Source organism: Mustela lutreola, chromosome 4 (genome assembly GCF_030435805.1).
Source record: "Mustela lutreola isolate mMusLut2 chromosome 4, mMusLut2.pri, whole genome shotgun sequence".
Classification (NCBI taxonomy): Eukaryota; Metazoa; Chordata; class Mammalia; order Carnivora; family Mustelidae; genus Mustela; species Mustela lutreola.
The window spans coordinates 497,568-523,001 of NC_081293.1; the positions used below are offsets into that span (position 1 = coordinate 497,568).

The window sequence follows — 25,434 nt, forward strand, 5'->3', positions numbered from 1 at the left end:
ACGGGGGTCCTCTGCAACACCCCTCCTGCCACCGGAGCTGCCTCAGGGCCGCTCCTCGCATATCAAGCTGGAAATGGAGAGGAAGGAAGAAGTCGGGGCATGGAGGGTCACAGCCCAGCCCTGAGTGCTACCCCTCTGAGGGGTCCCAGAGGAGGCTGCGCCCCAAAGGGCCTATGGGTCGTGGGCCTGTCACACTGTCCAGCAGGCTGCAAACCAGGGCAGTGTCTGAAATCCCCCCTCCCCCGGCCACTTCTGCCTCCTTGGGGACAATGGCGCCTGCTGAGGGGCTGTGGGCCACCCATACAACTCCCACTCTACAGCAGGGTCGTTGGTCTCAAGGCCCACCTTCCATGCACTTGCCCCCTGCGGCCCCCAGACCCTTTTGGTCCTAAGACCAGAGCCAACACCTCCAGGACCCTGTGGGCTCACAGCCACCTGGCCCTAGGCGGTCCCCGGGGCCCACATGTGCCTGACTGAGGCCATGTGATGCCCTGGGATGCACGGGATGGGGGACAGGCTGAGCACGGACCCGCAGGACAAACCAGCACCTGGGTGCTCGTGGTAAGCGCGCAGAGCAGTGAGACACGCGTGCGACAGAGCCCAGAGCTCGCACTCCTTGAAGGGCCGGCCCAGCTGGCGCAGGAGCTGCCGCAGGGAGATGACCTGGGGAGGGAGAAGTCGCACCTAGCAGGCGTGGTCCTGGGCCCGTGGGCAAGTGGCAGGGCAGGAACCACTTTGAATAAGGGTGGGGTGGGCCTCCCACATGGCCCACTCCTGGCCCTATGGGGAGCGACGTCCCCACGTGGACATGACAGGGGCTGGGAATCCAGCGTGCCTGGCCAGAATGTGGGGACACCAGTGTGGACCCTCAGGAACTGAACAGAGAATCACCAGATGATCACGTGACCCCACCTGTGGGCGCGCACCCCCAAGGCCAGGAGCAGGGCCTCCAACAGGTGTCTGCACCCGTGTTCACAGCAGCGTGGGTCACGGCAGCCACGGGGGCAGGGACCAAGCGCCCAGCACGGATGAAGGGGTGAGGGGACGCGTGTCCCGCAGCCTCGAGAGGAGCGACGGGCCGGCACCTGCTCCTGCGTGCAGGGGCCCCAGAGGCCTGATGCCGAGGGAGAGAGCCAGCACTGAAGGACCAGGAGTGTGTGCCGCTGCCGTCGTGAGGTGCCAGGAGCCGTCACAGTCCCAGAGACAGAGGGTGGATGCAGGGACCGGGACAGAGCTTCGTCGGGAGGGTGAAGAGAGGGCTGGCGGGGGAGGCTGGGGCTGGCTGCGGGACTCGGGGACTGGCCGCCACTGAGCTGTACGCTTGGTGGCGGAGATGGGCCATCTTCCACGACCGTACTCTCCCCCACCCTCCCCACCACACACAGATTTCCCGGGAGTCTGAGGAACGCACTCAGCTGGCAGGAGGTCCTCGCCTCGGAGGCTGCAGAAAGAGCCAGGCCCCAGCCACCACACTTGGGACACACAAGCACATGCTTTAGGGAGGGTCCCCGAGGCACCCTTGACCCCCCCACGCCTGGGGTGCCGCTGCCTTGCTCTTTCTAGCTTGTTGCCACATGTCTGCAAGTGTGGCTGGCAGCCCATGCTCCGGCCCTCCCCACGCCCCTCGCCACATGTGGAGGCTGCGGCAGCTGGCTTTGAAACCAGGTCGAGCTCTGCTGCAGAGATCTGGGGCTCTGATGCCCAGCAGGCTGTGCCTGGGGTGGGGGTGAGGTCCGGACGGGCCCTGGTCCCATGAGGCCTCTGGGGCAGGGGAGCCTGGTGGTTGAGTAGCTGGCTCGGCTCTGCCCCTCAGCGGCTGCCCACCCTCCAACGGCATGGACGGCTGCTCCATGCCTCAGTTCAGCCATCTGAGAAGTGGGCTGCTGTTGTCCCAGGCCAAGAAGCTGTTGGGCATGGGAAGGTGAGCCCAGTCCGGGATGTGGTGGGGTTTTCCTGCCTCAGTGGCTGGAGCTGTCTACACACAAGCCTGTGTGGGCCCAGGAGGCCAGTGGAGACCATGTGGGCTAAGGTGTGGACACAGGGGTGTGCAGGGGGATCTCCGCGACAGACATTTGTTTTAAACTAACTCGAGTGTTGGGGTGCCTGAGCGGCACAGTCCGTCAAGCGTCCGGCTGCTGATTTGGGCTCGGGTCATGATGTCAGGGTGACGGGATGGAGCCCCGCGTCGGGCTCCATGCTCAGCGGGGAGCAGGTATCATGCCTGCTGTGGGGCCCAGTGCAGAGACTGAACCTATGACCCTGAGATCAGATCAAGAGTAGGGTGCTCAACCAACCGGGCCATTCAGGAGCCTGCTCCTGACTTTGAGATACTTAGGAGAAAAAGGCACTGCCGCCGCTGGCCACCGGGCTGGGGAACAGAGCAGCAGAGGTAAGCCTGCCGGCCTGGGGCTGCCGCGCCTCCTCCTGGGAAGGCAGCTCCCTGCACACTCCTTTGGCAAGAACATTAACCCCAAAGCAGGGGTGTGTCTCCTTTGGTGAACGTGTGGGGTGTGGGGCAGCTCCCATGGACACCCCACCTCCAGGAAGGGCGCAGGAAGGGCCTGGCCTGGGACAACAGCAGGCTGTACCCAGAGCTTCCTTCAGAAATAGATAGCTTGCTTGAAACTGGTAAGTCATGGAGCAGGAGTGACGGAGTCACTCCTCTCCGTGCAGGAGACACCAGCACCGCATGTGAGCCATGGACTGAGTGCGTGCACGCATGCGGGCCCCTCCTGGCATGTGGCGGGAACCGCTGTCACCCACCTGCTCTGCCGTGGCGCTAGCCGGCTCCCCAGCTCGGCCTGCTGACCCCTCCTCAGCCCTGCATGTCTTGGGCTCTCGGCCTGCATCTCCAGGGTCTTCGCAACGGGGTGGGGTGCTTTGCTCCACCGGGCTCCAACCCAGTGCCCCACACGCCCTGTCCCCACTTTGGCTGGCGTCTCCGGGTCCCTCTTGCTGGAGCTCGGGCTCCCGCCCCGGCAGCAGTCTGAAATCGGGCTCTGATTTGTAGCTGGAAAGGCCATTTTTCCCATCTAGAGAGGCCTTGCTGAGGTCTGGAGGGAAGACTTGGGGTATGGGTGGCTGGTTCTTGGCGGGGGTCAGCGTCAGGCAGAGAGTGCTGGGCTCAGGGCCATCGGGCGGGAGCTTGGGGAAGGTCTGCACCTTCCCCAGGCACCTCCTCTCCATGTCGCCCGGGGGGTGCTGGGAGTCCAGGAGGAGACTGGCCAGTTGCTCTCCGTTTCTCACGGGGGCTGACAGCAGGGGCTTGGAGGGCTGGGCAGCAGGCTGCTTTGGGCTGCCCTGGGCTTCTTGGGCAGGGCGCTGGGGCATGCTCCCTGGGTCCACGGCTTGGCCCCCCGTCGGCCTCCTGGGCCCCATGCTTCCTGTGGCTGGCTTCCCACTCCAGGTGCTCTCGGTGACATCTGGACAAAAGCAAGGTGACTGCTGCAGGGGAGGCGGCCGGGGACCTGAGCCCAGGGTGGGCATCCCCAGTGACTGCACCTGGTACCAGAGGGACGTAGGCGCCTCCCCTGCTCTCCTGGGCCTCCCTCCCCCCACAGCACTGGCCTAGAGCCACCTTCATCTGCATGACCTGGCTGATTCCAACTACGGAGGCTCCAGGGGCCCCTGGGCTCCCTGTGCAGCATGCACACCCCCCCGGGGTCTTCATAAGGTCATCCAAGCAGCTTATCCAAAGAGCCTTTGCTTTCTAGTACGATCACAAGAATGCTGTCCCTGAAGGAAGACACGGAGTCGGGATGCAGCCACCATCCTCCATGGACGCAGCTCGAGACACACGGGCCCTCCCCACCACCGCCCCTTGCACAGACGTCTGTGGTCTCCGTGGACGCAGCTTGAGACACACGCCCCTCCTTGTGGCCTGCAGCCTCTTCCGGGGGACTGCTCTCTGCTGCCCGGGGGAGCTAAGCCTCAGGCCACTGGGGCCTGCTGCCACCAGAGGCTCCGTGTGGCCGCCCTGAGGGCCCTCTAGGCTCCCTGCTGCAGGCACAGCACAGACACTGATATTTGTTCAAAACGTGATGTGAGACCATGCAGGAGCCCCACGGGGGACAGGAAAGCCCAGAGGTTTCAGCAGCAGCTTCTCCTGTGGAGAAGTAACGGGTCCGTCAGGCACCGTGTGGTGCCGGCCAGTGGGAAGGAACGGCACAGTGTCGCTGGGCCCTTGTCCCGACCTGCTCACGGACCCGCACGGAGAGGTGCAGGGCTGCTCACGTCTCAGCACGACCTGTGCTCCACCCCCAGGGGCCCAGGTGTCTGCAAAGCCTGTGCAAGGTGACTGCGAGCGAAGAGGTCTGTCTGTGAGCATGGCTACAAAATGGGTGTGCATGGGAGAGTGTTGTGCTTGTGCACAAGTGTGTGTGTGGACAAGTGTGCACGTGCACCAGTAGGTGTGAAGGACTTTGCCCTTTCACATATGCTTCCGGGAGCAAGTGAGTGTGAACATGTGTGCCCGTGGGGCACGTGCACATGAGTGTGGGTGTTTACACGGTGAGCACGACGGCATGCACACATGTGCGTGTGCATGTGTGCGTGTGTGTGACTGTGTGTGCAAGCGCTTACCTTGAAATGTTCCGAAGGACTCGATGGAGAGCACTCTCCTCCCGACGGCCGAGAGGCTCCGGCAGAGGCGGCAGGAGGATGTGAACAGCATCTTCTCCTCACACAGCGCGATGATGGCCTGCACACGTGTGCAAAAAGCTCAGCGCGGGGAGCCCTGCCCTCTGGAGCCCACCCCCTCCATGTCTGCTTTCTGGCAAAGAAAAGCTATGTGTCCCACGATTATGGAAAACCAGGCCATTCTTCTAAGCCACCCTCTTCACAGTAATAATGTATAATAAAAGATCAGGTTCTTCTTTAAGCAAAATGCAATGCCACCAGGTCCCAGCTGAAGAAGAGCCCGTGCACTGAGGGGAGAGGTGTGGGGGCAGGAGTGCCCCGTGTGTGTGAGTGTGTGTGTGTGTGTGTCTCCCCGGGGCCCCGGGGCTAGAGGGAGGGTCTCAGGTCTTCGCCTTGAGGGTGATTTTGTACCTCGAGGTTGGGCCGGTCCCTGGGGTCTTCTGCCTGCATCCGGCTCAGCAACACCTCCAGGTCTTGGCTCAGCCTGGGCTCCAGCTCAGGGTCAGTCACGTACTCCAGGGCCACCTTCAGCGTGGCCCCCAGAGAGTAGATGTGAGCCTGCGGCCCCAGAAAGCTGATCAGTGCCCCGGAGCATGGCTCGTCCCCACACGGTCTCTGCTCCACTGGCCTGGGACACATGTTTTGGGGGACCCCTGCTCCTGATGGCCCATGCGGCATGGCCAAGGCAGTGCCTCCCCCACCATGGTGACTGTGCCGACACGAAGGCAGGGGCCCTGTGCCTGTGGGTGTGGGGTCTGTGCAGGCCTTGCTGCACTGACCAGTGGACACCCCCCGGGCTTCCGGTTCACCCCAGCCTCACCCCAGGGTGCGCAGACACAGGACCCCCACCTGTGATGGTCGCCGTGTCTCCGAAGGGCAGTCTTCTTTCTTTAAATCTGTGTTTCTCTGATTATGAATGAGACTGAGCATCTGTTCTTTGCTATTCACGGTTCTAACTTTTCCTCCTTATGCTCACTCACGGGCCTCGCACACCACCAGGCTGTTTCCTGTTTGGGGCGCACCTCTGGCACACCGGATCTGACCGCCGGTCTGGGTGCCACACATATGTTCTTTCCATTTGTCACTCAGCTTTTGATTAGTTCATCCGTCTTCTGACATTCAAAAATTCTCACGTTTAATCGGTGAAATCAGACCTTTCTTTCTTTAGCTGTTCTCACGTTTAATCGGTGAAATCAGACCTTTTCTTAGGAGGCTCTTCCCTACTCCAAGTTGATAGAAACCTCTTTCTTTTGTTTCCTCCCATATTTTTTATAAGTTTTATACATCCAGCTCTAATCCATTTGCAATTTGTCAGTGGGCTGGCATGTGGCCAGGATCTGGGTTTGTCTCCCTTGTCATGGAGAGCAGCCCCGGAAGCATTTAGAGGATGTTCTGCCCTCTGCCACTGCTGGTCCTGCTGTCTCCCCCGGGACCCCGGGGCCCAGCGGGCCTCCCCTCCTCTGATGCTGGCCCAGGTGTCTGTCCTGCCCAGACTGTGCTATTTTAATTATAGTAGCGCCACAGTGTATTTCTGTATCCTGAGGACAAGCTGTCCCTCTTTTTCCCTTAGAAAGTTGGATTATTTTCACTTTTGTCTGGTTTCAAAGCACAAATATAAATTCTCCCATTCCCATTCACAAAATAAACCATAAATGGTTGTGATTTTATTGTAATTGCATCGATAATGCAGAATTTGGGAAGGATCAACTTCTTACAAAATAAAATACTTAGGATGTCACCAAGGTCAACAGGATGTCTTCTTCGACAGCAGTTCAACCTCCACTCACAGCCAAGAGCCCCTGTGTGGGGTCTGTGTGAGCCAGTGCCTCATGCTGAGGGACCCAGCAGGAATGTTGCCCACCTATGTGTCAGATAATAGGAAAACAGACGGACTTTGGTCCTGGCCATGGACCCTACTCCTGGACTAGCCCATAAAGAAGAAAGGACTCAAATTAATAGGATCAGAAGGGAAAGAGGAGACATTACAGGTAACACCACAGAAACACACAGAGTCTTAAGACTACTGAGGACAACTGCATACCAACAAATTGGATAACCTAGGAAAAAATGGATAAATCCCTAGAAACATACAACCTATCAAGACTGAATCATGAAGAAATAGAAAATCTGAACAGACCATGCATACTAAGGAATTGAATCAGTAATCAAAGACCTCTCAACAAAGAAAAGCCAGGACTGGATGGTTTCTCTAGTGAATTCTACCAAACCTTTAAAGAATTAATACCAATCTTTCTTGAGTCTTTCCAGAAAACTGAGGAGGAGGGAACACTCACAAACTCACTTTGTGAGGCCAGTGTTACCCCGACGCCAAAGTCAGATAAAGAACCAAAGGACAACTACAGAGCAAATCCCTGATGAACAGAGATGTAGAAGTGCTCAGGAAGACATCAGCAAACTGAACTGAGCACCACATGAGAAGGATGTACACCATGGTCACGTGGGTTTTATCCCTGGGTTGCAAAGTGATCCAACTGACCTGCAAATCAGTCGACATGATGACTATATTAGTAGAATGAAGGACAAAAATCACATGATCATCTCAATAGACGCAGAAAGACATTTGACAAAACTCAGCATCTTTCATGATAAAAACTCTCAAGAGATTAGGTATAGAAGAAACAGAACAAAATCTCAACATAGCAAAGGCTGCATGGGACAAGCCACCAGCCAGCATCACAGTGGGTGGTGACAGGGTGAGAACTTTTCTCTAAGATCGGAACGAGACAAGGGTGTCCGGTGTTCCCTCTCCTATCAACACAGCACTGGAAGTCCCAGCCAGAGCAATCAAGCAAGAAAGAGAAATAAAAAACACCCACATCAGAAGGGAAGAAACAAAATTGTCTCTATTTTCAGGCAACACGGTCTTACATATAGAAGACCCTAGAGACTCTGCCACAGCTCTCTTAGAACAGATCAACAAATTCAATAAAGTTGCAGGACATAAGGGCAACATGAAGAAGTTAGCTCTCTTTCCACACACAAACAGTGTAATACAGGAAAAATAAGTAAAGAAAACAATCCCATTTACAATAGTATCAAAAACAAAAAAAAAAAATTAGGAATAAATTTAACCAAGGAAGTGAAAGTTTTGTGCACTGACAAGTTTAACACTCTGGTGGAAGACGCGCCGTGCTCACGGGCTGGGGGGTCTAGTGTCTGCAACGTCCGTACCTCCCGAAGTCATCTCTAGATTGAATGCAATCCTTATCAAAGTTTTTGTTTTTCACAGAAAAAAGCATTTTTCACAGAAATAGAACAATCCTAAATTCATATGGAACCACAAAAGGCCCCTAAATAGCCCAAGCAGTCCTGAGAGAGAAGAACAAAGCTGGAGGCACCACATGTCCTGAGGTCAAACGACCCCAAAGCTACGGTAGCACGAGCAGACCAGACTGGAAGAAGAACAGACACGCAGACCACAGGAACAGAATTGAGAGCCCGGAAATAAACTCTTGCTACACAATCAACCAACATTTGACAAGGGAGCCAGTGATGGTCAATGAGGAAAGGTCGGTCGCTTCACCATGTGGTGCCGGGAAAGCTGGACAGTCACCCGCAGGAGGATGAACGTGGACCGCCTCACTCCACCTACAAAATTAACTCGAAATGGGTGAAGGACGTGACGTAAGACCCTGAGCCATAGCACTCCCACAAGAAAACACCGGGAAAAACCCTAAGACATTGGTCTTGGCAATGACTTTTCGGACGTGACACCAAGAGCAGAAGCAACAAAAGGAAAACAAGGAAGTGGGAACGACGTCGCGCGGGGGGAAGTATTTGCAAGCCATCTGTCTCAGACGGAGTGAATCCCCCAATTTAGAAGGAACTCCTACAACTCAAGAGCAAAGAAATAATCTGATTAAAAAATGGGCAGAGGAACCGAAGAGACACTTTTCGAAAGAAGACGTCCAGATGGCCAAGCAGACACGAGAAAAGATGCGCGGCGTCACTCGTCCTCAGGGAGACACACAGCCCAAGCACGAGGAGACGTCACCTCCCACCTGTGGCTGTGGCTTTACCAAAAAGACAAGAGACAATATGGCGAGGATGTGGAGAAAGGGGAACCCTGCGCACGGCTGGAGGAAATGCAACCTGGTGCCGCCACCGTGGGAAACAGCACCGAGGCTCGCCGACGTTACAGACGGAACTGCCACACTCCCTGGCAATTCCACGTCTGGGTCCTTACCCAACGGAAGTACAATCAGGGTCTCAGAGATGTGTGTGCGCCCACGTTCGCCGCAGCTTTATTTACAAAAGCCAAGACGTGGAAGCAGCCCGTGTCAGCCTTTGGATGTATCGGTAAAGCGGTGCTGTCTAAGGGCGTCTGGGGGGTCAGTCGCTAAGCCTCTGCCTTCGGCTCAGGTCATGCTCCTGGGGGCCTGGGACCGAGTCCCGCATCGGGCTCCCTGCTCCGTGGGAAGCCTGCTTCTCCCCCTGCCTGCTGCTTTCCCTGCTTGTGCACTCTCTCTAATAAATAAAATCTTTAAAGGAAAAAAAAATGAAATGTGGTCTAGAGATACCAGGGAATCCGATTCGGCTGTGAGAAAGGAAGCCTTTGAGGGCATTACGCTGCACGAAGCGAGTCTGACAGAGAAAGAGAAACACCGTCTGATCCTACTTCTGCGCGGAATCTAAAAACGCCGAACGCACAGACACCGTGCAGGGCCAGTTGCCAAGGGCTGGGGCTGGCGGAGACGGGGAGGCGAGTGAGCTCCTGGCGTCGGCGCGTGGCTCAGTGACAGGGCCCGCGACAGTGCAACGGGTACTGTGAGGCTGTTCAGAGAGGAGACCCCAAGTGTTCTCTCAATGAAAAGAAATGGTGACTGCACGACGGAGGTGCTAACTAACCCACCAGAAGGGGGAGGTTTGCAAAGCACAAGCGTATGCCGTCGTCGGTCTGTGCACAGACTCACACCAGTTAGAGGTCAGCTACGTCTCCGGAGAGCTGGGGGGCGGCTCAGGGGCAGGGGCGGGTCTGTGCCCTCGTCTTGCATCTGGGTGTCTCGTCTTTGGAAACGTGCTGCACTTCACACTTCCGGCCCTCCTGCCGTACCTACTCCCGACTCTACGGTTGCTGCTGATATGAACGAAACCATCTCCTCTCTGACCGGTAATGACCTACACAAAGAGAAGCTACTTGTTCTGGAGACGTACGTTGCTTTCAGCTGGCCTCTCAGGTCTCTTATTCTGTGATTTCCCACCGGGGTCTCTTAGACCTCAGGCCCACAGACTTGTCACCCACAGACAGGGCAGCCCTGCCCCCGACCTCCCGCACCTGTCCCTGTTGGTGTCCGGCCGCTTGCCCAGGGCCCGTGGGCCACTACCCCACCTCTCACAGAAGACACCGAACCCCCAGCCCTGGTCCCCATGTGGAGGGCAGCCTGCCCGCCCTTCTCACACATTGACCTTGCCGACCACACCCCGGGTGCCCTGCCTGGGCCCCCACACAGCCAGTGTCCGGGGCTTCCTGAGGGCGCCAAACTGAAGTCAAGCTGTGGCACGGACTTGGGGCGGACGCCATGTCTTAGGGACCCTGCTGGCGGCTGATGCTTGCGGTGGAAGGAAAGGTGAACCCTATGAGCCCCCAGGTAGGGCTCCAGCCGGGGCCGAGAGCCGCGAGTCTGCCCTGAGCACCACCCCATCTCAGCCCTGAGAATAAAACCTGCCTCTGTTCCTGCAAGGTGAGGGTATCTGCGTCTGTCCTTTACTCCCCTCTAGGAACAACGGTGCCATCCGTCCGGTCCCCAGACCATCTAGTCATCCGGCCATCGACCCACACACACATGCATCCAACCACCCAGCCGCCCACACGCCCGCACCCCGGCCCCCAGCCGCCCACACGCCCATCCACACGTCCACCCAGCCGCCCACCCATCACTCCGTATCTGCGAGAGACAGCACGCCGACAAACACTCTCACTGCCCGTCGGATGACGCTGTTCTCGACGCGCCGCCAACGCAGGCACCTCTGCCCCTCAAGTCCGTTACACATTCCCTCCTGTCTGTCTTGGGAAGCCCTTCCTGGTCTGGATCTGGTGAACCCTACTCACCCTTCAGGTTCCAACCTGAACATCACTTTCTCAGAATGGCCTCCAAGGACTTTTGAGCTGGACGTGGACCCTGTCGTCTCCTTGAAAGACCACATCCTCCTCTCTCAGGACCCAGCCCACTGCCCACCTCAAGTTCGTCCCCCGGGAGACCATGAGGCCCACGGAGCAGGAGCCCACCTGCTCTGTTCCCTGTGAGGCCTGGCACTCACGTCGGAGGATGAGGGACAGTCCTGGTGGGTGGGGGGTGTCGATGTCCTTCTGGAGCCCAAAGATGCTCATGGTGAGTCCGTGAGGGTCAGGGGCTTGCCTGGGGCAGGCCTTGAATGCTGGCCATGGTCATTGTTTCAGCTTTGGGGAACGAGCCCATCTCTGAGGCATCCTGGGCAAAGGCTGGCATGTGCAGGGGATGGTCCAGGAGGGCCGGCTTCCACGCATCTGGGGCTTTGGGGAGCCTGAGGCGCCGTCCCAGCAGTGGGTGGGGCTGTGGGGCGGGGCCACGAGGGGGCATTCTGTGTGAGGAATTCAGGAAAATCTCTATCTTTGCCTCCTGGCGGGAGGACAGGGGGCAAGGGTATGGCTCAGTCTTGACACGGCCAGCAGGCTCGGCCCGGCAGGCCGCACTCCTGCCACAGTCCAGAGGCCCAGAGGCCAGGGCCAGAGGTCTCCTAGTCAAGCAGCAGGGCCGACCCTGTCGGGAATGCCCCAAGAAGACACATTTGCCACCGTGGTCCTTGTGCAGGGGGTCGAGGCCCTGGGCTGCGGGCAGGAATGGGCACCTGAGCAGACATGGTAAGTCCATGGGACATGTCCTGGGTCTCCAGAAGGCAGCACTTGGGGGGGTCCTCACAGCCCTAGGAACAGACACTAGAATGAAGCTAATCCAAGAGCAGAACAGAGACCCTGGGATCATGGGCCCAAGGGGGGACGCATGCAAACACTGGGCTCAAGGCGTCAGTACACACCAGCAGGCCCTCTGCACATGTCAGGTAAGGAGAATTGCCAGCTCCGTGGGTGGAAAACCCAGAAAATCACCCGCTGGGAAATAAGGCAACTCACAGTGGGACAAGTGCAGAGTCGGGACACATTTAAGGCTTGGAGCCGCCCCTGGCTGCTGCGGACAGGCAGGAGTGTGGACGCCGTGGCTGGCCTGCCCGGCCCCGCGCCCCGCAGGGAGCCCGCGTGCTCTCTCTTCGTCAGTGCGGGGCCAGGGCTGCTCGGCCTGGGAAAGCACGTGGAGCTGCACGCTTGTGACCGTGTGTGTCTCTGTGCGCACGTTATGTCTCCAGAACAAGTCGGGGAAAAGTCAACCCCTTCGTGAAGAAATCCCTGGGAATAAAATAAACACTGGGAAGTGGAGGCTGGTACCAGTGTCCCTGGCCCGGTGGGCAGGACACAGCCAGGTCCGTGTTTCGCGGGAGACGCACGGGCTTGGAGAGAAATGTTCATGCGGAAAGGAAGCAGCAGAGCTGAGCTGACTCGTGTCGGGGGGGGGGACTTGCCGAACTCAGAACAAGGAGAAGAGAGTGAAAATGAAGCCCGTGGAGAAAGGAAACAAAGACGTCGGGAGAGATCGTGCGGCACGAGGTGGGGTCTTTGAAAAACGAACCAAGGGAACGCCCGCCGGCGAGCCTGACAAGGACAAGGAGGGAGAATTTAGGCCCCACAGACAGCACGGCGACCAAGCGGCAGCAACTGAAAACACAAGGAGAAATGGGCCAACTTCAGAAACCCACAGTTTACCAGAAAGCTCTCGGCGAGGAACAGAAAACGTCGCTCCCGCCACTCCAAGTCGAGCTCGCACAAAAGCCTTCCCTCCGAGGACCCAGGTGTCCTGATGAGTAAGGGTGACGGGACCTCGGGGACAGGGCGCCCCACAGTCGCACGAGCTCTCGTGAGCAGAGGAGGGGAAGCTTGGGGCGCTCGCACGGCCTGGGACGGTCCTGCCCCGACGTGGTCAGACGCGGCCCGAGATGCCACAATAAGCGTCTGCGGGGGGGACGTGACCTTGCGCTGAGCCGCTGCTTTAGGTTTTTCTAAGCAGGAAGGAGGGAATTAACGTCAGAAAACAAGTTCGCGGGGCCCCTGGGGGGCTCCGCTCATGCTCTCAGGGCCCTGGGACCGAGCCCTCCCTGCTCAGTGGGGAGCCTGCTTCTCCCTCTCTCTGTGTTGCTCCCCAGGCTTGTGTTTTCTCTCTCTCTCTGACAAATAAATAAATTTAAAAAAGAAATTAAGTATGTAAATATTAAAAATCTTAATGGTCATTTCAAAGGACGCAGAAGCACTTTCATAACGCCGGAGGTACGGCCACGGTAGAGAACTGGCCCAGAAGGGCCTCGCACCGCCGACACCGCCCTGGCTGGGGGAGGGGTGCGGGGAGACGCTGCTGTCAGAGCCCCGGGCCCCGGAACAGGAGGCGTGCCCCCCACACCGCACTGCTGGCCGCGGCGCGGCTCCCGGGGCAGACAGCGGGACGGGGAGCGGCAACAGGACACAAACCCTTCGCACGGGCTGATCGCTGGAGAGAAAGACCGAAGAAGCTACGGAAACAGTAAACGGATTCAGCGCGACGGCTGGACGGAGGATTCAGGTGTTACGGGACCGTGCGCCGCAGACGAGCAACAAACCAGAGATGACCACTGGGTCCGCGCGTAAGCCGAAATGAGCAAATGCCCGAGACTCAGCTAGTGAAAGGCTCCAGACGCCGACGCAGGGCCACTGGGGTGCTGGACGGAGGTGGTGAAGGGGTTTATGTAGAAGACCCGGCCCTACAGAGACCCTCCTCCCCAAAGGGATGCAGAGTGCACGCCCGTCCAGCAAATGCCAACAGAGCTTTTCGCGGCACTGGGTAACTCATTCTAACATTTATGCGCAAGAAGAAAGACCAAGGGGGCGCCTAGGGGGCTCCGTGGGTGGGGCCGCTGCCTGCGGCTCAGGTCATGATCTCAGGATCCTGGAATCGAGCCCCGCATCGGGCTCTCTGCTCAGCGGGGAGCCTGCTTCCCCGTCTCTCTGCCTGCCTCTCTGCCTGCTTGTGATCTCTGTCTGTCAAATAAATAAATAAAATCTTTAAAAAAAAAAAAAAGATTAAAGACCAAGGATAGTAAGAATATTTCTGAGGAAGAACAGGGGCGGGCGCCCTTCCAGGGAGGTGCTCGGTCTGGGGCTGGGCTGGACGGGCCCTTCCTGCCGCCGGGCCCGTCACGTGTGTGCCCACGGCCAGCACCCGCGGGAATGGGCACCCGCGGGAAGGGAGGAGCAGGGCCCTTACCTCCCACTGCTGAGAAAACCACCGTCAAGCAGTTCGGCTGTGAAGAGCCAAATTTTAGAACTCCTGGTAGAAAATATCGGCAAACCTCCATTAGACCTCAGGTTTCGGAAAGTCTCTTAATGTATGAAAACCTGTTCTGTATGCTAACGTGCAACGGCTGACCGTTGGTTTTAAGTGAGCCCGGGTCTGTGTGTCGCAGGGTCTGTCTCAGTTCCAACCTCCGACACAGGCAGGCGTAACCTGCACCAAGAGAAGCTCTCGGCCGCCCGGTCATTTCCGGGAGGCGAAGGGTCGCGCCGGCTGCAGACGCAACATTTACCCTCCGACTGCGGGCGCAGATACGGGAGGAGAACACCACAACGCCACGGAAGACAGGGAGAAGGGGGTCCACGGCACATGCTGGCGGGAGAGCACTCAGGGGCAGCCTGCGTCCGAGACCGTGGAACAGCGCCTGCCCCGCTGCGTGGCCGTCCCGTGGCGGGTCCACACCCGGGAGGGGCTCTGGCCCAGATCGACCGAGGGTGCGCAGAGCGGCACTAATGCCCCACGAGCTGTGGGCTGCACGGGACCCTCCGCTGGGTTCAGACGTGTCGTCCAGAAGCACGTCCAGAACTTTCCAGAGAAAGTTCCAGAAGATAACACGCAGCGACACTCTTCTGAGAAGGTGGGAACCAGCACACACCCAGCAACACTGCTGTTAGGACCAGCCCCGCGGCACGGAGGTGGGCGGCTTGGGGGGTTCTTCCTTAACCCCGGAGTCCGGTTCCGTGCGGGCTCTGGACTTGGACAAGCAGGTGAACCAAGGGAGTTTGTGCACGGACCAGGGCTGGGAACCGCCACAAGCCAAGGCCCCAGGCTCTGGTTCTGGCCCCGGAGGCCAGGGCATCTGAGAGGTCTGCTCCACCGGTGACCCAGGGCCCTGGGGTCCTGACCGCCCCGAGCACGGACCAGGCCTATGCCAGCTTATTACAAAGTAACACGGAGTCCCGGAGGAGCCGACCCTAACATTTAACCTGATGTCGCTAAGCTATTGGGTCTTCCTAGGATTTTTGTGTTCGTAGCGACTCGTTTGCAACCGAGTTCTTCTCCGTCCCTCTCAGGCTGCAGGCTCCGCGGCGAGGTCCACTCTGGGCGCCCCCTGCCGCGCTGCCCGGCCTGCACACAGGGTGCCTGGGGGGGACGACCTCGGCCCGGAGCGAGATGGTCGCGAATGCTCCCCCACAGGCCGCGTGTCCCGCCAGGCGCTGCCACCTACCCCTGGCTCTTTCCTCGGGGACGCCGCGATGCCCGCCCGCCGCCACTGGCAACCCCGGGCACTTCCAACCTGCTACACGTAGTCAAGTTCGCACGCGGGAAACACACTCAACAACAATAATGACAAGCGCGTCCAGACGCCAAGTTGCCGCCGGGGACCCTGACTCTGACAAAGGGGGGTGCTCCGAAGGCGGCCCCCCCCAGCCCGCGCCCTGCACAGAGGAGCCCCCGCCATAGCGGCCTTCCCCGTGTCGGCCTCGACGGCAGCCCAGTGAGGGTTGTGGGGCCCGGCTGCTGCCACCCACCTCAAAGGTGTTCCCGGTCACATCGAACTCCGGGGGAACAAAGGCACCCTCGGGGTCATCTGGGGAAGGAAAAGAGAAGGCCTCGGATCGCACACGGACAGGGCCCGCGGTGAAGAGGAAGCCCGCCCACCCAGGGTCAGGAGCCATGGCCTCCTGCTCACCAGGGGCCCCGTCCCGCCCCCCCACCTCCTTCTGTCCCGGCATCCCTGGGGACTGCGTCGAGCGTCGGAGGAAACGGAGCAACGAGGAGCCCGCACGCTCCCTGGAAGCCCGGGGAAGCCGTCCAAAGGGGAAGCAGAGGGTTTTCCTGGCTCCCAGAAAGGGGACTGGAGGCACAGGCTGCGGAAAGTCGGGCCGTCTGCTCAGGCCCTCCCTGGAGCAGGGCAGGGGCTGTGGGAGTCCTGGAGGCTGGGCAGCCAGTGGGGGCCTCCTGCAGGGCCACTGTGCCCTCTGCTTCATGCCCCACAACCACTCACTGTGGGCCAGTGGCCCAGGGTCTCCAGGGCATGTGGGCCCCTGGCAGGTCCCCTGCAGGAGCCGGGTGACACAGCCTGTGGGGACACCTCACTCCTCCTCCCTCAGCGCGTTCTTGGGGCTGGAGACACCACCAGGGTGGCCGCTGCAATCGGGGACGGGTCGGGACCCTGTGTCCCTGGTCTCCCCGCGGGTACCTTCTGCCACCCCTGTGCCGCCCCGGGCTCACCACTGAGCTGCTCCATGAAGCACACGTTCCCGCTCGTGTTGAATGCCAGAGTGTCCGGCGTGATGCATAGGGTCTGGAAGATGGCCGTGTGGGCGACGCTCCTCATGGACAGGCTGCACTCCAGGCACACGGCCCACGCCTCCTGCTCGCTGAGGCCGCGGTCCCGCAGGGAGAGGATGTCGGCCAGGGACACGTTCTCCTGCCAAGACAGGCTGCAGCTGAGGCAGGTCTGGGGACAGGCCCGGGCGCAGCAGGCCCTCCTCCCCGAGAAGGGCCTGGCACCATGGCGTCTGCACGGATTCTCGGGAAGCAGACAACGCGCGGCAGGATTTCACTTCACATCAGAAACAGGACTGTGGGCAAAGCCTCTAGAAAAAAGCCACCCACGGAGTCACGCTCCGCACTGTCCCCTGGATGCCAGAGGCCACAGAGCATTTGGCAGAACAACCGGTGTGTTCTTGGGAGACATGTTCACTCCGGGGGCTGGGACCTAGCTTCTGGTCCCAGAAATCACGGCCTCCCCGTGGCCCCCGTGTCCAGCTGGGCCCTGTACTCCGACCCCACCGGCTCACACACGGGGCTCAGTGGGCCTGTGGGGGTCTTCGCTTCTTTGGGTTGTCGCAGACGGGCGAGGCGGTCACCGGGGGAGACAGAAGCACATTCGTGCCAGGAAAGCTCGCAGCCCAGCTGACGTGGGGTGAGCGTTTGACAGAACCCGGGACACACAGCGACATGCGGATGGGATGGCGGAGCGGCGGCCCCGACATTAGCTCGGGCAGGGCACACAGAGGACTCGACGTCACCGTGGTCCCTCCCCCAGGGCCAGACCCCAGGCCTCCCTGTGACCAAGGGGACCCAAACATGCACAAGTGCACCTGAACCTACACACGGACGCATGGTCATGCGCACACACACCTCCCGGACAGGCGTGCACATCGGGACGCACCAGGTGGACACACACACACACAGCTCTCCCACGGTCGCAGATGCATAGCTCACATGTGCGCACACACATACGAGTTCCTGCGCCCTCCGTGGTCATGCCACACGACCTCACGCACACGCAGACACACGCACACGCTCATAGCCGCATGTTTACGTAAATGCACAGTTGTGCACACCCACACGCCCACACACTGACTCACACACACTCCCACGTGCGCTCACACCGTGCATGTGCCCCGAGGATGTGCACACACATTCTCACATGAGACACCTCGGATCTCCAGGCCCGAAGCTGGCCGGCGGTTCATGCCCCGGTCACCTCGCTGTGCCCGTGTCTCTCTGCTCCGCTGGCCCATGGCGGCCGGGGGAGCCAGAGCCTGGAAGGCGCACGCAGGTGGGGTCAGGAGAGGTGGGGGGAGCAGGGGCGATGGTGCAGAAGCCCGAGCTCCCTCCTGCCCCGCCTCAGCCGCCCCACCGCGCCCCGCACACAGGGCTGTTCTCCCAGCGCGGCCTAGCTGTCTGGTCGGGAAAAGTCTAGCTCGAGCCGTCGAATCTCTCCCGCCTGCACTGCGGGCAGGGATCCCCACAGCCACGGGCAAGGGGGACAAGGAGCTGCGGGAAGGAAGGAAGGAAACGAATCGGAGGGTGAGTCTCATGGCATCTCGGCTAAGCCTCGGGGTTCAACAGGGTGGGGGGATGGGCGGGGCCCCCGGGGACTGGGTGGTCGCGTGCCCATGCGGCTCGGCACAGGCCACCGCCTGCTTCCTCCTCAGAGCGCGCCACGGGCCCCGTCAGTGCCCAGGCCTTCCAGCGCTCTCCGCGGGGTAGGGGAGAAGGAGGGACAGCCCGCTGGAAGCTGCTCCAAGAAGGGGCCCAGGGTTCACGCGGACAAGAGCAGAGAGCCGCTCGCCGGCTTCCCGCAGCGCGTGGCCCTGTGAGGACGGTGGTCGCAGCTTGGAAAGCGAATGAGAGCGTAAAGCAGACGGGGGTGTGCAGGCGGCTAGCAGACCCGAAAACCTCCGTTTCCACTTCCTGGCTGTTCCCGGGGGTCATGGATAAAAATTCTTCCCTTTCCTTTTTTTTTTTTTAAAGATTTTGTTTATATTTGACAGAGCGAGCGAGAGCGAGAGGGAACACAAGCAGGGGGAGTGGGAGAGGGAGAAGCAGGCTCCCCGCTGGGCAGGGAGCCCGATGCGGGGCTCGATCCCAGGACCCCGGGATCACAACCTGAGCCGAAGGCAGACACCTAACGACTGAGCCGCCCAGGTACCCCAAAAGGTCTTTCTGATTTGGCTCAATCTAAGGGACACTGTGCACTATTTGGGGACTCCCCAGGGTGCAGGAGAGCCCCATGGTGCCTGTGGGGCCTCGTTAAGGAGATGTCTAGGGAGTGCATACATATGCACACACTTGTGCACGCAACACACCCATGTGCACACCCATGACCATGCACAGGCACACAGAGCACACCCGCACACACATGCAGCCCCACACACGCACGTGCACACGCATGAGGTCCCACACGCACAGGCACGCACTAATAAACGACCCAAAGACCCCGTGGTTTGTGCTATTTAGGAAACACACGCTAGCCCACACTGCGTCGGAGCCCGTCCCCACAGCAGGGCCTTGCTGGTCTGCCAGCACCGGCTGCACGCACCGGCCCCCACAGCTGTCGATGCGCCACCCAGAGAAGGGAGCCCAGGTCAGGGGTGCCCATGGGGCATCTCATGGCCCATGGCATGACCTGTTCAAGGCCCCCCAACCCCGTCCTGCTGAAGGATTTCCCTGTGAGGGGGTGCCTCATCCTTCCCAAAAGACCTGTAGCCCCCAGCACCTGTTCATGGTGGGGCATCTGGACAGGTGACTGGTCTGATGGGTCCCGAGTCACTGCTTCTGGATCATGGCCGAGGCCCCCACTCACAGACAAGATGCTCTTGGCCCCTCCAGAGCCCAGCTGTGACGGGAAGGCACAATTTAGCTGACGTGGTTCCGGGACAGAGCTGAGATCTGCCACTGGCTTTCCTGGCACACCAAGGTTGGGGGGTGGTCTCACCACGTGCTGGGGGACCCTGAGCCAAAGACTCCCTGGTCACCTGTCCTCTGGGACCTGACACCCCTCCGTCAGCTCACCCAGAGGACTCACCCTTCCTTGCCTGGCCGGGACAACGACGAGAGACTGGGAAGCCTGTGTCGTCTGCTCAGGGTCCCCGGCCCGTCTCCACCAGAATCCCAGGAGACGTCCCTCGCCCTGGCCACCCTGACAGATGAGAGCCGTGTGGGCATCCTGCACACCTGTGCCCACCTCCGGACCCAGAGGTTCAGCCGCGCTGCCAGGTGGGCCCCGCACGCCCCGGGACGCAGACCCTAGTGACCCTCCAGGGCCTGGGGCAGGATGGACAAGAGCGTCCCTGCTTGTCATAGACATTTCAGAGGCAGGTGACGTGCTGCGAGCAGTAAGGCTGGTCACAGCGCCCACTGATGCCTGTCTGCAGCCTCACCCGTGGGGCGCCCACACGCCCGGCACCCGTGACGGCCCGTGGCAGGCCGCAGGCACCGGGACTGCTCACACTGCAGCTGTCCCCTGCCACCGCCAGCACAGCCTGACCTTGTCACTGCTGGGCAGCCTCCGGTGGCTGTACATCCTGGGTGTAGACCAAGCCTTCTGGGTGGGCCCCTGGGTCCTGGAACCCCACCCACAGGGTCCGGGATTCCCGTTCCCCAGGAACGTACCAGCTGGGTGGGATGTGGGGTAGGCCTGAGGTGGGAGTCGCCCAAGCTGCAGTCCTCGCAGGACAGGAAGACAGCTGTCCTTCCCTAGAGGTCCTGCAGGCACAAGCTCCACCCCGCCCAGGCCGGGAGGAAGGGCACCCCTCCTCAGCCGTTCCCTGGGTCTCAGAGGCAAGCGTCAGCTTCCCACCGGAGGACCCTTGTCTGTTTATGGCAGAGTGTGCCCCGCCAGGAGAGTCTGGGCCTCGAAGACACCCCACTGCCCCTTGTCAGAGAGGGCATGGGAGCCAGGGTGCCCCCAGGGACGCGCAGGGACCCCTGGACGGCTCTTGCGGATCTCACGTGTACTCTCTGATGTTCCCGTCTTCAACCCTGCCGCACCCTAACCGGAACTGCCCCCCGAGACACGGATCACTGCCGAGAGCAGTTGACACTCTCCAGGCCTGCCGGCAGCTTCCTCCAAGGGGCTGGACCCCCCCGCCCGGGGAGCTCTGCCAAGTGCCCTGCTGGGGGCCTTCCACTGGCCCTAAAGTGCCCCCTCCACCCCCAAACTTCGCCCACCACGACCCTCTCCTTGGGCTCCTAGCTGTCTGCTGCCCTGTGCTGTCTGGCCAGGGGCCTCACGTGGACCCAGCGGGGCGCCGCGGGAATATCTGTTTGCTCACGGGACACCCTGGAGTTGTGGGCCCGCCCACCTCCAGATCCCTGGGCCCGGCCCAGCGCCCAGCCCATAGAAGCCGGAGAGGTGCTCACCGAACTTCAAAGGGACGAGAATACTCCTTAGACCTCCGGGGAGTCTAGGGAGCAGGAGACAGGCCCCTTTCTGGGCCCAAACCGGTACGCCACCTTCATCCCCAAGCCCACTCCTGTCTTTGTCCCCTGAAGGCCCCTGGAAGGGGCGCCACCGGCCTCCAGAAGGCCTGCTCCCCCAGCCGCTGCTCTTCCTGATCCCCCGTCCCGGTCCTTCGCTGGTGCCAGTGCAGCCACACGGCCCACAGGAAGCCAGAGAGTGGGCTGGACGACGCCCTCCAGGACCTCGGGCCCATGCGCCTCGTGCTCCGGGGGTGACCAGCTCAGAGAATTCTCCAGGGCTTGCACCCGGAGTGCAGCTGCCAGGACATGGAGCGGCCATCCTCCACGCCACCACCAGACCCCAAGCTGCTTCCCAGAGAGGCTGTTCCATGCACACGCACTCTGGCGGGAGGGCGTCCGCCGGCACACCAGTCCCTGCCGACGCGGCCACCGCCCGGTGTTGGTCCTCGCCGACTGGCCTTGTGCAGAGACCCCCGCCGTCAGCGTCTTCCGCGTTCCTCGATGATGAAGTTGAACATTTTTCATGTTTACTGGCCACTCGGCTCTTCTCCAGGGTTATAACCAGCGAAACATTCCACGGGGCTCCTGGGCAGGGGTGGGGGTGAGCATAGGGCCCCGTGTCTTGGCCTTGCTGTGCAGTTGGCTGTGATCAGCTGTGGGACTGCAAACTCCTCTGTCTGTGTCCTGGGTCTGACACCTGCCGTCCCTCCCTGGGGAGCTGCCCTGAGTCTTCTCCGGTCTGGCTCTCTCCAGGGCTTGCACCAGCGTGGCCCCCCCCGGGTGACGATGCAGGCTGCCTCCCCCTCCCCTTACACAGGAGCTTTCCGGAGGCAGCCGGGCTCTCCAGGGCTGTAGCAGCACAGTCACGTGTCTCTGATGGAGATGTAAAACCTCCGGCACCTGCTGAGCTCAGTGTGTGCAAAGTCTGAACCAGGTGTGTTCGCAGGTACAGGACATCGGTCAAGCTCCAAGGCTTGAGCTTCGACGGGCTTCCTGTTTTACGGGATCATGCCCAAAGACAGTGCCTCTGTCCCCCAGAAGAGGTGCAAGAAGTTCGAAGGGCCCAGCTGAGCTCTCCCGGTGGACGCTACTAATGCAGTGGCTTCCCACTTCACCTGGAGGCCCCGGTCACAGGACGGGGGAACCCCTCAGTCCTATATACTGTGCACAGCTAGGGGGTTGCTCCGACCCAGAGGGGTACGAGGGAACCCCAGCCCAGAAAAGGCACCAGGGCACACAGGAGTGCCAACCATGGGCGAGGATCTGGCTTTGGGTCTGGGTCCTGGCTCTGCTGCTCTGTTCACTGGGCACGGGCCGCTGACTCTGCACGGGGCACACAGGTGGCCCTCAGAGGGGGCTGGCTGACCTAGCACGGGTCTGCAGAAGAACTGCGTTCTACACCGGCTTCGGATGCTGACTTCGGAGGTGAGTCTCTAACAGATATGCTGAAATGTGTTCTCTGGGGGAGACTCCGAGGGCTGTGGGCTGGGCGCGCCCTTTCATTTTCCATCGAAGCCATAGAGATGCCCAAAGCTCTATTCACGCTCTTGCTTCCCCCCTCTGCAGACTGTCACCAAATCCAGGCCACCACGGCGGGCGTAGGAGGGAGCAGGCAGCAGCAGCAGCAGCCCTCGGCTGGCCGGCCACCGGCGCCCCGGGGCACACTCTGCTGCCCAGGACAGCGCTGCCCACAGTGTGACCTCTGTCCTTGCGGCCGGCTCTCCTCTGAGAGTGGGGGGCAGAGGTGGAAGGCTGTGGAGACTGCAGCTGTGGCCCCTATGAGCCCCTCATGCACCAGGAGGCTGGAGGCCCTGTCTCAGCCTTGGCACCAGCCTTGCCCGGCACTGGAGGGTCTTCACCAGCACCATCTGGCTGCAGCCCCTCCCACGAGCATGGCGTGACGCCAGCGCTCCTCAGCCATGGGTGCAGAAGCCTGGAGACCAGGCCACTCGCCTGCTGGAGGCTTGGAAGGCCCTCCACCCAGACCTCATAGCCTTGGGTCTTTCTGGGGGTGGTTGCGTCCTCTGGGGGCTGGCAATCCCACGGAGGGACCTGCCTTGTTCATTTGACCCCGAGCCAGAGCCTGTGGGGTGCGCCAAGGAAGCCAGAGCTGCAGGCAAATGGGTTCTGCGGGCAGCAGTCCAGTGAATGACCAGCAGCTCCAGTGAGGGAGGCTGCTGGTCTCTCTGAGCCTTGGGTAGGGAGATGCCTCAGGACTCAGGATCCGGAGTGGAGGCCCCTGCTGTCCACTGTGTGCAAGAAGCAGCCCTCTGTCCTGGGGGGCTTTCTGGACCTCCACCCCAGCTCCGGAACCTGAGGGCTGGATTGGGCTCTGCTGGCTGGTGCCTCCCACTGACCTCCCAGGGCGCTGGCAGGAGGAAAACAGGATCCACCTCCTCCCCCTCACGACGCCCCAAACCACACTGGTCCATCCAACATTCACAGTCCGGAGCTCCCAGCCCCCCAGCCCACAAGGCACCAACTTCTTCAGTGACCACCCACCCACTGCTGTCCCAGGTGGGCGTTCCAGGGGGCCTGCCCGCTAGGCGCGAGAACGTTCAAGGCCGGTGGGGGTTGCTGAGAGTGGCTGCCAAGACCTGGGCCCGGGGTAGGGGCCTGCGGGGGGGGGGGGGGCGGGGGCGCCCTCCCCCGGACTCTGCCGGGAAGGCGGGGAGGGGGCGGGGAGCGGGTCCCACCGCGGGCGCCGGGGCTCACCTCGTCCTCCGGCAGAGTGGGCAGCGGCTCGAAGTCGTAGCCCGCCAGGTCCTTGCCTTCCTCCTCGTACAGCTCGGCCGCGTCCATGGCCTGCAGCCCGCGGGCGCGCCGGCGGCGCCTCGGACACACCCGCGCGGGGGCCTCGGCCTCGCGGCGGGACCCAGGCTGCGGCTGCGGCTCGGGCTCGGCTCCGGCTCCGGCTCCGGCTCGGCTCGGGTTCGGGCTCGGTTCGGGCTCGGCTCGGGCTCGGCTCGGGCTCGGCTCCGGCTACGCGCGCCCCGCCGCCATGGCAACGCGCCCGCCCCCCGCGGCCCCGCCCTCGGCGAGCCGCCCGCGCGCCTGCCGCAGTGTCACCCGAGCAGGGACCCGGCGCCTGGGAGGCCGGGGGTCCCCGCGCTCGCAAGGCCTGGCTCAGCTCGGCGGGCGCCGCGGCGCGACTGGGGCTGCGCGCTCCTGGGGACGCGGCCCCTTCTGCGGGCGGCGCGGAGGCGGTGGCCGGTGCGCGGCGGGAGCGGTTCGGGGCGGGGCCCCTCGGTGCCCTGAGCGACGCCCCCGCCCCCTGCCGCTGGGTGAGCGCCCACCTGGGCCCCCGAGGCCGAGGGCCGGGCGCACGGCTGGGGGCACTGCCGGGGCGGGGGGGTGGGGGGGCGCCGCTCTGGGTGGGTGGTGGACGCTCCGCGGGGGCGCTCCCGTCCCTCCCCCGCCGCCCCGGGGCGGGGCTGCCGCAGTCCTCGCGCGGGTGGGGGTGGGGCGGCGGAGCGGAGCGGGCGGGAGACCGGGCAGGGCGGGTCTGAGCAGGGGGGGGTCTGGCCCGCCTCCTCCTGGAGCGAGGGTTCATGGGATGTAGGGAGCAACAGTTAGGGTTTCATTCTGACCTTGCCAGGCAGCCTTGGGGCCAAGGAGACCCAAACACCGGACGACGCCTGCCCACCATTCAGCGGCCCTGCTGTCGCCCCATGAACCCCTTCGTTGTTCCGCTTATGGTCCAGTGGCTGGATTCGGTTCAGCAGCGTGTGAGCCTTGCCCTAGGCTGGGCCCGTGGTTGTCTGAGCATGCAGGGTACTCTCCCAACCCTGGCAAAGGCGGCACCCCTACCCGCTCTTCCACAGGAAGTGGACTCGGTCCTTTCCCCGCTGCCAGCAGAGCTCTGGTCAGCGGAGGCTACGGGCCAGGCTCTCAGTTTCCTCGCTCCCAGGCCCTACCCTTGCTCCGCGGGTACACAGCAGGTGATCCGTAAACGCTCCTTGTGTGACTGAGCCAGGGCTCGTGGCAAGGCGTGCAAGTCCAAGCGTTCACTGGGACATTAATTCCCAATACTTTGTGCTTGGGTCCGGTCACAGTGACCCTGGGCCCTGGCATGTGACGCCCAAGCGTGTGGGATGCTCAAGTCACTGGAGAAATGGGCCTTGAGCTGGTAGCCGGGCAGTCGACCTCGTCCTGTGCGAAATGCCCCTCCCCCGCCCAGGCCAACTAGGCAGAAACTGGGTGCCACTTCCCTGCTTCTGGGCGTGCGGATGCCCAGAGCAGCAGCAGGGTTGGGTGGAGGAACCGGAGAGAAGCCCCTCCCAGTTGTCTGATGTGGGCCACTGTCTGAGCTGTCTCCAACTCAGGGCCTCAGAAGGAGGCAGAGGGAGGCAAGAGGGCCCTGGGGTGCCCCCCTGCCCTCAGACCCCGTGCACAGGGCTGAGCATTCTGGCTGCAGGGTCTGCCTGCTGCAGGGCTGGGGGAGTGGGCTGGTGAGGCCTGGGTGCGGCCGGCCTTCTCTCACCGCCCAGCCCACGTGCTCCTTGTTGAGGCGCGAAAACCGACCTGCGGGGACCTCATGGAGATGAGGTGGGCTTTGTCCCCTGGCTCTCCGGTCACTGTGCACCTGGTTGCGGGTGCAGGGTCTGGGGGTGGGGCTTAGGCACTGCAGGGGAGGGGCTAAGATAACCCATTTCTGAGGAGGGGCGTGCTGCGGGTATTCTGGATCTAATGACAGGTCGTCTACTTG

At 61.5% G+C, this 25,434-nt stretch overlaps 2 protein-coding genes across 2 annotated transcripts in view; one reads left to right on the forward strand and one right to left on the reverse strand.

The window, feature by feature from the left end:
- The window catches only part of KNDC1 (kinase non-catalytic C-lobe domain containing 1), a 59,746-nt gene extending 36,041 nt beyond the window's left edge, over positions 1–23,705 (reverse strand). The window contains exons 1-7 of the mRNA XM_059172758.1: positions 23,442–23,705; positions 16,239–16,437; positions 15,536–15,594; positions 5,050–5,196; positions 4,582–4,699; positions 2,764–3,422; positions 549–663 (exon numbers count right to left, since the gene is read on the reverse strand). Coding sequence (XP_059028741.1) covers positions 549–663; positions 2,764–3,422; positions 4,582–4,699; positions 5,050–5,196; positions 15,536–15,594; positions 16,239–16,437; positions 23,442–23,528 — 1,384 coding nt within the window. The 5' untranslated portion in view covers positions 23,529–23,705. The remainder of the gene's footprint in view (positions 1–548; positions 664–2,763; positions 3,423–4,581; positions 4,700–5,049; positions 5,197–15,535; positions 15,595–16,238; positions 16,438–23,441) is intronic.
- On the forward strand, positions 23,527–25,189 carry LOC131830040 (spidroin-2-like). Its single transcript, XM_059172435.1, has 3 exons — positions 23,527–23,544; positions 23,606–24,010; positions 24,325–25,189. The coding sequence occupies exons 1-3, from the start codon at positions 23,527–23,529 to the stop codon at positions 24,676–24,678; spliced, it is 777 nt and encodes a 258-aa protein (XP_059028418.1). The 3' UTR covers positions 24,679–25,189.
- The last annotated feature ends 245 nt before the right edge of the window (positions 25,190–25,434 follow it).